We start from the raw sequence: 12,054 nt of genomic DNA, 5'->3' as shown, positions 1-12,054 counted from the left end.
TCCCACCCTGCCTCAGTCCCTGCAAGTGACTGTGAATCCCCTCTGCCTCAGGGATAAATCCTTTCAGCAGTTGTTTGCCTTCAGGGCTGCAAATCTCTGTTTTGTTTCTAGCCTGAACTGGCTTTATTTTAGACTCCAGCTGTTGAAAGCATACTGAGGAGCAGGAGGTGGGTTACAAAGGGACCCTCAGGACCTCCTGCTTCCTATGTCCTGGGGTATGGATGTGTGCAGGGCTCGGTGTCCGCTGTGCAGGGCATGAACCACAGTGCAGTGCCAGGCTCTGACGCCAGACTGGGCTCCCAGCATCGTGGCACCGCCGCTTCTCCCGGTCCTGGTACCACCACAGTCTGGCCCCCACTTCGCCAGGGGTGAATAAACCCAGCTGACATGAGAGCCTGGCTCAGGGGATACAGAGGCACCGTGGGGGGACAAAGGGAAGAGGGAGAACGTGGCAGTGACAAGGAAATTGCTCTCTTTGAGGATTTTCTAGTCTCTGCTAGAAAATTGGAGCTGAGAGCAGGCTGGGGTTGGGGGAAGAAAAGGCAAGAGAGGCACAAAGCCTCCAGTAAATCAGTGAGGCAGAGGGGGCCGTCCTGTAAGGACGCGGGAAAGGCAGGGGAGAGCTATGGCTGGAGCTGCCCTGCCTGCCCCCCTGCCTGCCTCCCCGAACCACCTTCCTGCTGCCAGCCCGGTGTCCTCACTCCGCTGCCAAAAAACCTGGTGCCAGCTATTTGCTCATCGCAGTCACGTTTGTTTGGGTGTCTGCGCCTCCCCAGGAGGCGGCTCTGCCAAAAGCAGGTACCCACAGCCCGTGGGGCTGGAAGGGTGGGCAGCTGGGGTACACCAGCTCCCCCTGCCCACCCTGAGCCCCTGCCTCCTCGCTGCCTGCACCCCGGGGGTCCCTCCGCAACTCTCCGCACAAAGAGCCACCGGGCAGGTCTCCCGCTCGCTGCCTTGCCTGGGAGAGAAGGAGGAGGAGGAAGAGGAGGAGGAGAGGGTGGTGATAAGGGGTTTGCTGCGTCGCCTCATTTCTGTATCCAGCGCACAGCTCGTGGGGTGTGTGCGAGTGTGTGCGAGTGTGTGCATCCGCTGCCTGAGGACTTCTGCTGCTGCAGTCTCAGCGCTGAGCTGCCGGCGCCCAGGCGTCAGGGGAGCGCTGGCTGTTTACTGCCTGGTGACAAGTGTTGCAATGCAAAAGCCGAGCGCGTCCGTGGAGGGGAGGCAGCGGCACCTGTAAGGAACAGAGGCAAAGAGGCTGTCTGAGGCATTCGGCAGCAGGCAGCCAAGGCTCCAGGCATCGGCATCTCCTCCCAGTGTCTCCATCGCCACTTGCTTTGGATCTCTTCTTAAGGGAGAAGAGGAAAAAGGATCCAGAAAACCCCTGCAACTGGACAGCCCCTGCTGGAGTCTAACAGGTGTTTGCTGGGATTTGAATGGGGAGGGGATGGGTGGGGAGAAAAGTTAACTGGAGAAATTGGGGCTAGGAGAGATGCAATGATCTTGCACCAAGTGGATGTGCCATGTCTGCATGCGAATAGCGCGTCTGGAGAAGCTCAGAGGGATGCCTTGCAAGTGATCTGCTTGATCTCCGTAGAAACGCTCACCTCTGCCTGCAAACTTTCCCCTGCCAGAAGTTAGGAAGAATAAAAAAGCATCAGAAAATCAAAAGGGGAAGATCTCAGCGGACAGAAACACTTGAGCTAAACTGTTGCATCCTGACCCAGGGCTCTGGTGCGAGCATCCCGCTGGTGTCTCCGGGGCTCCCAAGCCGACTGGCGGTGGGTGGCATTGGCCAAGGCGCCCGGCAGCGTCCCCAGCATTGGGGACGGGCCGAGCAGCATGCTGGCTGCGGTGCCCGCGGCCGGCGAGCAAACCCCGTGTGCCTGACCTGCCAGTGGTGCCGGGGCGGTGGCGGCCATGGCTGCAGCCATCGCCAGCTCCCTGATCCGCCAGAAGAGACAAGCCAGGGAGCGGGAGAAGTCCAATGCCTGTAAGTGTGTCAACAGCCCCAGCAAGAGCAAGGGAAGCTGCGACAAGAACAAGTTGAATGTGTTTTCCAGGGTCAAACTCTTTGGCTCCAAGAAAAGGCGAAGAAGGCGACCAGGTTGGCAAGTGTTATGTCTTTGGGGGGTTGGTTTGTTTAATTTAATGCAAACTGAGATGTGCATCAGGCGTGGGGAAAGGGGACTGGTGTCTCAGGGTTGGTAAAATGAACATGCAGGTATTGCCACTCCTGGCTTATATGATCTGATAGACATGGGTGCCCCATGACAGTCTCTTCCCCTTTCATGTTCACCTCTGCCTCGCTTGCACACCCGTGTGCACCCGTGTACCAGTAATTCAGTAGTCTCTCTGTTACACACAGACATATACAAACACATGCGATTTGTTTGTGGAGCAGATGTTAGTAGGGGAAGTTCCCACATGTACACCTCCTTCAGTTGTATGTTAAATAACTTAGCGGTCTAGAGATCATGTTTTTGTCTTTCTGCTTCACAGAATGCCTGTGCCGTACTTTATTTGCTGATTGCAGATGAGGCTTTTTGCTTTGGCTGGCACCTTCCAGAGTTTTGCTCCAGTGCCCTGTTCCTTTCTAGGAATCTCATACATGCAGCTGCCCTGCAGACGTGATGCTCTCTGTGTCAGAGGTGCAAAAGATCAGGCATGAAGACTCAGTCCCTGATCTGAGTGGGGTTTTTTTGTGTGTGGGAGGAGCAAAACCCTCTGGTAATGTTGCTATTCCTTTGCGGTGCTGAAACATTGATGCCGTTAGCCACTTAACCTGTCTGCCTTTCTCAGCAGCCACGGAAGAGGTGCCTCTCTCACAGTTTGCAAACAGCTATGGGATGTATTATGGCTAAAAAGCCAGAGTGAGGGTTGGATTAATTTCTTGTCAGAAAAGTTGGTAGATGAGAATTGTGCATCCATCGGTACCATTATTAGAGGTTGCTATTAGGAACTAATACACTTACGCAAACTACTGCAAGCTTTTGCCTTCAGCTCCTACTAAAATGAAGTACGGTAGCAGAGCTCCCTAATGTCTTTGATGACACAAGGAGTCTTATCCAGACATTGGTTGTTGGAAATGACACATATCTTCACTGTATGTTTATCTTTGAATTAAGTAAGATGTTGTGGAGCAAGCTGCAGAGATGCATCGCCTCCTGACAAACATAATTGTGTGAAACGACTACAATGCAGATCTCATTGGGATTCAGTGGAAGTAGACCTTTTTTGCAATTACTCCTGCTGCATTACCTGGCTATCTTAAATGACAGACTTGATAGCAGATCCTGTTGCTGTATACTTTTTAGTCTAGAATGATCAGAAACTGTGTGAGATATCTCGCTTTCTAACTGTGAATCTGAGGATGGTTATGAAAAAAAAAAAAGAAATCCATCCAAACTATGCGTTGTTTTGATCTTTCTTCTTCTAGCTGATGAGGTAATTACCTCAACCCTTATGTTAATATTTATTTTGCAGTTCCACACATTGCTGGATTTCAGGGTTCCCCCCTCCATTTTCCATATGTTCATTGAGTAGTTTGTCACTTCGGATGCTCTGTACTCTTTGGAGCAGCGAGGAATGGGGGTTTGTTTATTAGAGCTGCAGCAGTTCCTGTGCTAAATGTTTGCTGCTATATATTTAGGCTCTCAACTGTCACTGTGGCTCTTATTAGCACTATCGTAGTAGTCCTCTTTTTCCTCTCCATTTAAGAACTCACACCTTTTTAAAAGGCAGAATATGCTCTTCGCCAGCTCATTTCTAATCTTAAATGAGATAGGGCTGAGCTCCTGAGGCCAAGCAGCACACTGTTGGAATTTATATTCTCTGGAAGTAGATTTTACCGTGCTACCTACATTGCAATTGAAAGTGGCATTTAATCATTTTGGAAATTGATTTCATAGACATAAATTTGATCTCAACCTAAATGAAAAGTGTTGCAAAGCTGTTTGCCCTGCTTTTGTTTTGGGTCTTTTTCATATCTCAGCCTTGAGAAGAAACCTGGAGATTTGTTTTTAACATCCTGTTCACTTGGAACGGTACATCAGGATTTCCCACATTAATCTCACTATTGTTTTTTTACAGAGCCTCAGCTTAAAGGTATAGTAACAAAGCTATACAGCAGGCAAGGATACCACTTGCAGTTGCAAGCAGATGGAACAATTGATGGAACAAAAGAGGAGGACAGTAGTTATAGTAAGTGACACGAAGAATAAATGGTGTGTTTGTGATTTGTGGTGTCTCATTCTTCCCATGTAGGTGCATTCAAAACTGTTATCCTGGGATGACTGAGTGAGTGGAAGTGGCATTAACACTGTGCTCACAACACAGAAGTTTTTCAGACTTACTGGGTCTGAAAATAATGCAAATAAAAATCACTTATAGAAATAATGAACTAGAAGAGGTGATGATGACACATATGACAAACAAAGCAAATGTTATCTCCATGGTAATCTAGAGAAGTTCATTGCTGTCCTTTGATTTTATTAGATTTTTTTTTTTTTTCAACAGGGAGAATTTGCTCGCCTACTCAGGGTGCCTGAAATAGAATAATGTTATCTCCACTCTTGAACAGGGGCTCATTCAGAGAGAGCCGTGTTATTTCATACAACGAGAGTTCATCATCATTTTAAAGTTCACGTTTCCCTGTTTTTATTATTTTTTACCCCTTCTAAAGTTTATTATACCTTCAGCTTTCAATGAGATTTCCCTCAGCTTTTCTCTGAAAAAGCTTTGGATGCTTTTAGTCTATGGTTTGTTGGTTTTTTTCACAACTTTGAGAATTAATAGAAAACAGGAAAAGATAACTAAAGCATGGATTTGGTGTGTGCGAAAAAATATTTTCAGCATTTTACATAGCTGTACTGTTTAGCTTAAATTACATGTCTGTTCTGAAAGACGGAGTTAGGAAGAGAAAGGAGTCTGAGAAGGTATTTCAGGCCACTTAGACAACAAGCTAGAAAATCAACAGGCAGACCTTCCTTTTTATTTATGAAAAAGCACTGATATTTTTCATAGGAAAAACATTTGCAGGTGAAAAATGGTTTCATTTTACAGGGCACTTGAATATGGCAGAGTAAGCACTAGATGCAATAGGAAGTATCGTATCTTATTTGGACAATCGCTCCCACCCTTTTCCCGCATCCTCTTTGACATTCTTTGCATCCCTATTTTAACTTGTGAGTGACAGGAGGGAAGCGGGTGAGCTGCAGGAGGAGGTCTCCTCTGCAGGTACTGAGGGTGCTGGCCTTAGGGCAGAGCACAAGCATAAGATCTGTGGGGGCACTTGAGGTCTGGCTCCAGGTCCTGTCCTCACCCACGGAGAAGGCGGCACAGACCAGATCAGTGCAGTGCTGAGCGGCTGTTGCCATCTTACAGAGTTCTCCTCAGTGCAGCCACAAAATTTACTCTAAGAATGACTCTTATGGACCTTAAACACTGCTTTTTTTCCAAGTGAATGATCTAATATTTATTACTTTAAAAGTACAGGTCATTCAGGATTTCAGAGTAGTTCTGTTAATTACCTTAAAAAAAAGAAGAAGAAATAGGCAAATCTTAATTTTTCCATCTAAGTGTGATATTGTTATAAATTTTTAAAGTACCAGAGCAAATGTCTGAAATTACATCATTTGCGTGAATGTTTCATTCAAATACTTTGCTTGGGATCCCTCTAATAGGGATTCTGATATTTGAAACAAGATAAAATGTATAGAAATACAAATGTGTCTCTTTCTAAGATATCTTTGTTTTCAGTGTGTCCTTAAATTTACCATAACCTGAGAGATTACAAAGCAAATAATAAAAACTTCTTGTTGCTGGATACCAGCCTTCCAAACTGCTCTATACTTAAATATTAATAGAAGTATCCCAGAAATGATTGCATTTGGGCTGCAGTATCTTAAGTGTTCAGAACAGAAAGTTTTATCATTAAAAAACATGTGCTTTTGTATATATTCCCCTTTTAGGTAAGGTAAGCATATGGACCTGAATGTCCTGGAGTCCTGAATTTATTTTAATTGCAGTATTTTGACTGATTTATGCTGTGGATCAGAGTCCACATAAGGGGCTTCCCCCAAAGCCTTTCTAGCATGAATATTAATCAGATCAGGCCCTTTAAAATCCTTTCTTCCAATAGCTACAGAAACACCTCGCATCTAGCCCATATTCATGCACTGCAGGGAAGCCACAGGACTTGTAGCCCCCTTCAAATGCTGGGGGACCCCTTCTCCAATCCATTCTCCTCTCCTTTGCATCCCTGAGGGATGTCATTGCTGTTCCCTTTTGTCACCTTCACTGAACATTTGCTTTAAGACCATTTGCTTTGCAGTGCAGAGTGGTGATAAAAACTCCCCTTAATAATAAGGGGAACATCCTCAAATGCGGCTGTGGCCAGCAGAGTTGCACAGTGCTAGGACTCTGCAACTGCATTTTTTTAGAGGAAATCATAGCCATAGTCCACCTGATCCCCAGACAGATCATTGGTCAGCCTTGCTTAAATTTCACAATTTGTCTTCCCTGTTTAGGGTAAAGATGGGGAGAGCTTGCATCCCCCAGTAGCGAGCTGCTGCTTTGAGCTCCTGAGCATCTTGGGCCCAGGCATCCACCTTCACCATCGTTTGCTACCTAGAGCTGAGTGGGAAGTTTGCCTGAAGATCTCCTTCAGCTCCTGACTTGGGAGCGATTATTTCAAGCTCTGCAAACCCACTGCTGTATGCAAGGTTCACAAAACCAAGGTCGCATCCAAAATTGCAGGGAGTTTAAAAGAAAGCTGAGATTTTGGAGCACGATTTCGTCAGAAAGAGAAACATGCATTTGAGGAGCCATAGCACTCACCAGACCTTGGTTTTAGCCAAGAGTCTGTGTGATTTGAGGAAGTGCCTCGCGGAAAGGATTTCCTGGCTGAGGAACAGATTTTGCCTCATTAAATGTGTTAAATAGGGCAAGGTTTTAAATCAAGGCAGAATTTATTTCCCAATTTTGGCAAGACAGAGAGATTTCAAGACTGATAAAATAAGGAAATTTAGGAAACAATATCCTGCAGAAAATGTATGAAGGTCCAGGTGGCCAAGCCAAGGATGGCACAGACCTTACAGCAGTGTAAGGGTTCACGAATCCAGCTGTGGCCTGCTGCCTCTTATTTTGCAGCTCTAATTCTCTGTCAGCTTGTATTGCACATGGGCCATAGCAAAGACCTTCTCTCCTTTAGGCATCGCCAAGTTTTTCATTATGATGGGTATTATATCCTTATTTTAAACAGCGCAAATGTAATAGGGAGAGGCTAGGATTCACATAACTTTGCCATATTTTATGTTAACACAAACTGCTAATAGTAGCAAGCAATTTCTTTTCCTGTGGCTTTTTTGCCTTTCTGTCGTATCTACCTGCATGAGGGTCAACCACCAGAAACGCAACAGCATTTCAACCCACTGTTGATGGCACTGGGGGCTTGCAGAGAAGGGGGCTACGTGGCTCTGCTGGTGGCCCCATCAGCATTCACTAGTCGTGGACAGGCCACTCACTGTTAACAGAAGCCAGACTTGGACTTGCTGCTCTGCAAGGGCAGTGGGAGCAATGGCTGCAGCTACAGGGGACAGTCCCCTTTTTTGGTGCAGTGCCAACGTTCCCTTACCTTGGAGGTGGCAGGTTGGCCGTGTTTCTGTCCGTGCTGGCATAGGACAGATTGACTGTGCACCCCTCCAACAGGCGGTCCCTCTCCCCTTCAGCAGAAGCAGCAGCAGCAGAGCCAGCGTTACTCCCCCGCAGCCCTTTTGCAACTTCCGACAGTCTGTGCCACAGCAGCTGCTAATCCCACCGATGTCTAAACCAGTTTCTGAGTGTGCCCAGCCTTGCCTCAAAATAGACCACGTATGTTTGTGGCAGGAAAACATGTTGGGCTGCTGCTGGAAGCAGCTGAGCACCCATTGCAGTGGGTGCCCCAGCCCTCCCCTGGCGGGGGTTGCTCAGCCTCATATCTCTGCTCACTTTGCCAGGCACAGCACCAGCCAGGAGTTGGTCGCTGAAACCTATCTCTGTGGCTTGTGGCTGAGAGCTGTATCTTCTTGACTGTCCCAGGCTTTGCCCTGTCCTCAGCTGGTCTACTGACAGCTTTGTAGCACTATTTACAGTAGAGACCATCCTTGTACCATTGTACTGAAAAACACTTGCCCTACTCATAAATATGCCATTAAGAAAGCACCTTTCAGAAGAGATCTCTAGGTTCTGCCTGGATACTGAGCTTTAAATTGTGCTCTTGTGCCTACATGGAGAGCAGATGCTGCTTTTTGGGGTTGAACTGCAAGAGAGGACTCTCCAAGGGAATATTTACTGAGTCAGACAGGGAATATTTTCTCCTGAAGATAAATTCAAGCATTTGATAGAATGAACGAGAAATCCTTGTCCCTTAGCATTTCCCTTCCTGAAAACCTAGGTTTTGTTTGCCAAAAACTGCACAGAACTAGAGGATTTTGTCTTAGTGAAGAGAAAGTAATTTCTGTTGATTTTGTGCTTGAGGCAAGCGTGAGGAGGGGCCGCGTGTGCATGTGTGTGTTTGTGTCTGCATGTATACTTGTGTTTATGAGAAGGAAAGAAAAATGCGGGTATGATTTTATGATCTCCAAGTTCTGGGTGTTTACACCTGCTGTGCTATATTCGACCATTGTAAGAAATCCAGTGCTCAAAGGTTCCCCAACCTCAGAGCAGAACACCCGTAGTTCGCAGTGTGCCAGCAGAGCCGGGCAGGCTCAGCCCAGCCCTGAGCCCAGCACAGCCCTTCTTCACTGAGCCGTGGGGTTGAGATGCTCAGGCAAACCCGTGACAGCACACGGAGCTGGAGGTCCAGCTGCCTGCTGGAACAGAGCCTGTTTTCACCAGAATTTAGTCCTTCATCCCCAACGCACAGTTTTAACTTCTGGCCATGCCTGTATCGAAGTAGGACGTGCATACGCTTGCCCTTTCCTTTTTTGATACACTCTTGAGAAACCCACACCCAAAATTTAGGATCTGTATTAAAATGCTGGCAAGATGCAAATTTTCTTTTAAATAAATACGACCATTTGGGGGTTGTCAGGCTGAAAAAATGAATTTATCATGGGTCATAATTCTTATCTTATACTTTTGAAAATAATAAAAATATTTCAAATTCATAATTCAGTTTGAAACTGGCTGCAGACAGTGACCATAAATATCGAACTTCAGCCTGAAGCATACTGGAGTTTTCCAGCCAGTTAGGAATAAGAGCCAGTTTGGCATTACTTCATCCTATTTCTGCATTTATACAACAGACTGGAAGGAGATGCTTTGGGTTATGATAACAGTTCTTGAAAATTTTTTTAACTCCCCTTTATTTTTGATCCTACGTGTTGAACACAGAGTACTGTATTCAACTCATTATTACTTGTGTTCAATTTGAATGTGTCCATGAATCCACGCTACGGCACAGCTTCGCTTTTTTTATTTTTGTTTAATTTGCCACTTTACAAACCGGAATCTTCATTTTTTGAAGAGACGTTTCTCTGCTTATAAATTCTGCCACTATTAGCATGTATACAAGCATAAACGCAAGCAGAATATTCGAAGCAGCTCAATTTTGCAAGCACAGATTTAGTGCTTGATCTAAAGAATATGCTGTCACTTCATTTCATTTTGAAGTTATTTAACTGTTTTTTTCAAACTCATTCTCCTCTCAAAAAGAGAAAAAAAAAAAAACCACAATCGTTTTTGAGTGGAAACATTTTGAGATGTTAATGAAGGTTTTCAACTTTCCTGAATTTAATCTCGATCTTTCCTTTTGGTCAAAAATGTTCACTGAATTTGATCTGAATTTGCAAAACAAAAGAAAGCTCTGATCATCTTGAAAAAAATTTTGGATTTTTTTTTTTTGCACTTACTGTCAGAAAAATAAAAATACTCAACAAATTAAGTATGTTCAACTCAGCAGAGTCTGGATTCTGCTCATGAGCAGGTAAGTCCTTTCAGCTCTCAGTACCTCCAGTTCACCATCTTCAGAATGGGGGAGATACATTGATACCCTCTGTAGATCATTTCTGAGCTCTTGGTGAAAACCGCCGTAGAAGAACATGATAGTAGCAGTATTGTTGTATTGCACCCACAGAAATTAACATATGCACGAATGGGCATTTTTTAATTTGGTTCTGGTTATTATGGTTTAATTCTCTATCAAATCTGCATGCTCTAAAGGATTAATTTTGCTCTCCATGTCCTTTCTCTCCTAGCTTTGTTTAACCTCATACCTGTGGGTTTACGAGTGGTGGCGATTCAGGGGGTTCAAACAAAATTGTATCTGGCAATGAACAGTGAAGGATACCTATATACATCAGTAAGTAAACTTTTTTGATTTTGTTCTCACTGTAATTATGGTAAGAACTTAGTAAATGAATTATTTGTTGTTCCAAGGAGTCTGTTATAACCTGTAGACATGAGATTTCACAGCAAATTCAGTATAGTGGTGATAGTCTGTCTTAAGCTTATTACTCTGTTTCCATTATGAATACATCTGGATGTATGAAATCATACTGCGGTGCCTTTGATGCAAACTAATGAACCCAAAGTGTGAAATAAAAATACCCCGCAACCAAAACCCCACACAGAAACGACGTTCTGTCTTGGTCGCTGTGGACTGCTTGGGCTAGTCAGTGTGGGGTACAGAGGGAAAGGGACAACTTTGTAAATCACACGCGTGCCTGAACACATCTTATATCTTCCCATATAATCTCTATTACTGTTATTAAAAGGGATTATAGGAAGTAATTTTTTTTGTTTGTTTAACTAGGATTTTCAAATAGAAATGGAATTAGGTGCCAAAATCGTAGGGCTTCAAGTTGCTGAATGAGTAAAGAAATGCTTTATTAGCAGTTTTGATGAAGAAATGTCAGTTAGTAATTTTCAGTGGCGTTTCTTAAGAGAGCAAAGAGTGTTTTTTTGAAAAAAAGTGAAAAGAACATTTTAAAATATAGAGCATTTTTTAATTAAAGACATTTAGTTGAACTATGTTCAGGATTATTAATGAGATTTAAGAGATTTTTTTCCCAGGAAGAAAGTAGAGGAAAATATGATTTATTATCTACTACAAATTATTCTCTTCTATGGATGATTCCCTTAAGGTGCCTTTAATACTGGTAACAATTAAGTAAACTTATTCAAATCTCTCATTTGTTTTGCAATGCTGACAGCTGGGACAAGGGGCAGCTTTGCATATTTTTCTCTTGTATCCGCCAGAGCAAAAGCAAATTAGAACTGAGTATGCTGTTAGACAAAGTAAAATTTCAGTGAATGGCATCAAACTCTGCTTTTTTTTTTACTGAGGTATTTGCTTAGTGCAGCTAATCCGCAGATCTGTTTGCAGGGCTGTAGACACACAGCCAGATCGTGCAAAGTCCCCTTAATCCCGTGTAGTCGCGGTCCTGTGACTGCACAGTGTCATTTACATTTGCACTGCAAATGTACCTTTGCACTATGCGTTTTCATTTCCATCAGCATCCTCAGCTCTACTCCTTCCTGGCTTCCCACTTGCCAGGAGAACGCTGCGCCGTGCCAGCTTCTATGGGCTCAATTCTGCCTCGGGGACCATTACCTCGAGTTGCGTCTCAGGGTGGGATGGAAAGGTTTGTACATAAAGCAAAATTCCGTCACCGTGCACAACGAACATGCTTGGTTCGAGTAGGTCAGCTCTTTCACTGCATGCATTCTGGAATAATCAGATACATTTTTTGCAAAAATGCAGAAAACGAGATGGGGACAGGTTCTGCCACTGCTAACTCAATGTGAGACATAACCCTGGAGTCAAAGGGACCACTGAAAGAATGAAGTATCTCTTCTAGTATCCCTCGATGTGAGGAGTAGGGACAGAATATAACCCGTATTTAGATTAAGTCCAGCTTAGTTTGATGGGTATCTAGACATCTTAAGCAGAGCTCAGAGATTCATTTTGGTTGCAATTTTTGGTAATTTCTTTGATTAGGGATAGTTCTTCATGTGATCTTATATGTTACCATGAGTAGTGTATTCCTTGAATCCTTTATGATCTGTGATTTT

The 12,054-nt window shown here is 44.4% G+C and overlaps 1 protein-coding gene across 6 annotated transcripts in view; it reads left to right on the top strand.

The window, feature by feature from the left end:
• The window catches only part of FGF13 (fibroblast growth factor 13), a 260,995-nt gene that overhangs the window by 198,752 nt on the left and 50,189 nt on the right, over window positions 1-12,054 (top strand). For 5 of the 6 annotated variants that reach the window (XM_026848686.1, XM_026848688.1, XM_026848683.1 and 2 more), the window contains 2 exons: window positions 4,090-4,200; window positions 10,236-10,339. In XM_026848686.1, the coding sequence (XP_026704487.1) occupies window positions 4,090-4,200; window positions 10,236-10,339 (215 nt within the window). Of the gene's footprint in view, window positions 1-756; window positions 2,105-4,089; window positions 4,201-10,235; window positions 10,340-12,054 lie in introns of those variants that run through there. The other variant, XM_026848685.1, reaches the window with a different exon arrangement.

This window comes from Athene cunicularia (assembly GCF_003259725.1).
Source record: "Athene cunicularia isolate RWA chromosome 4 unlocalized genomic scaffold, athCun1 chr4_part3, whole genome shotgun sequence".
NCBI classification, from domain to species: Eukaryota; Metazoa; Chordata; class Aves; order Strigiformes; family Strigidae; genus Athene; species Athene cunicularia.
The sequence above is the reverse complement of the archived record's forward strand: the minus strand, read 5'-3'. Positions and strand labels throughout refer to the sequence as shown.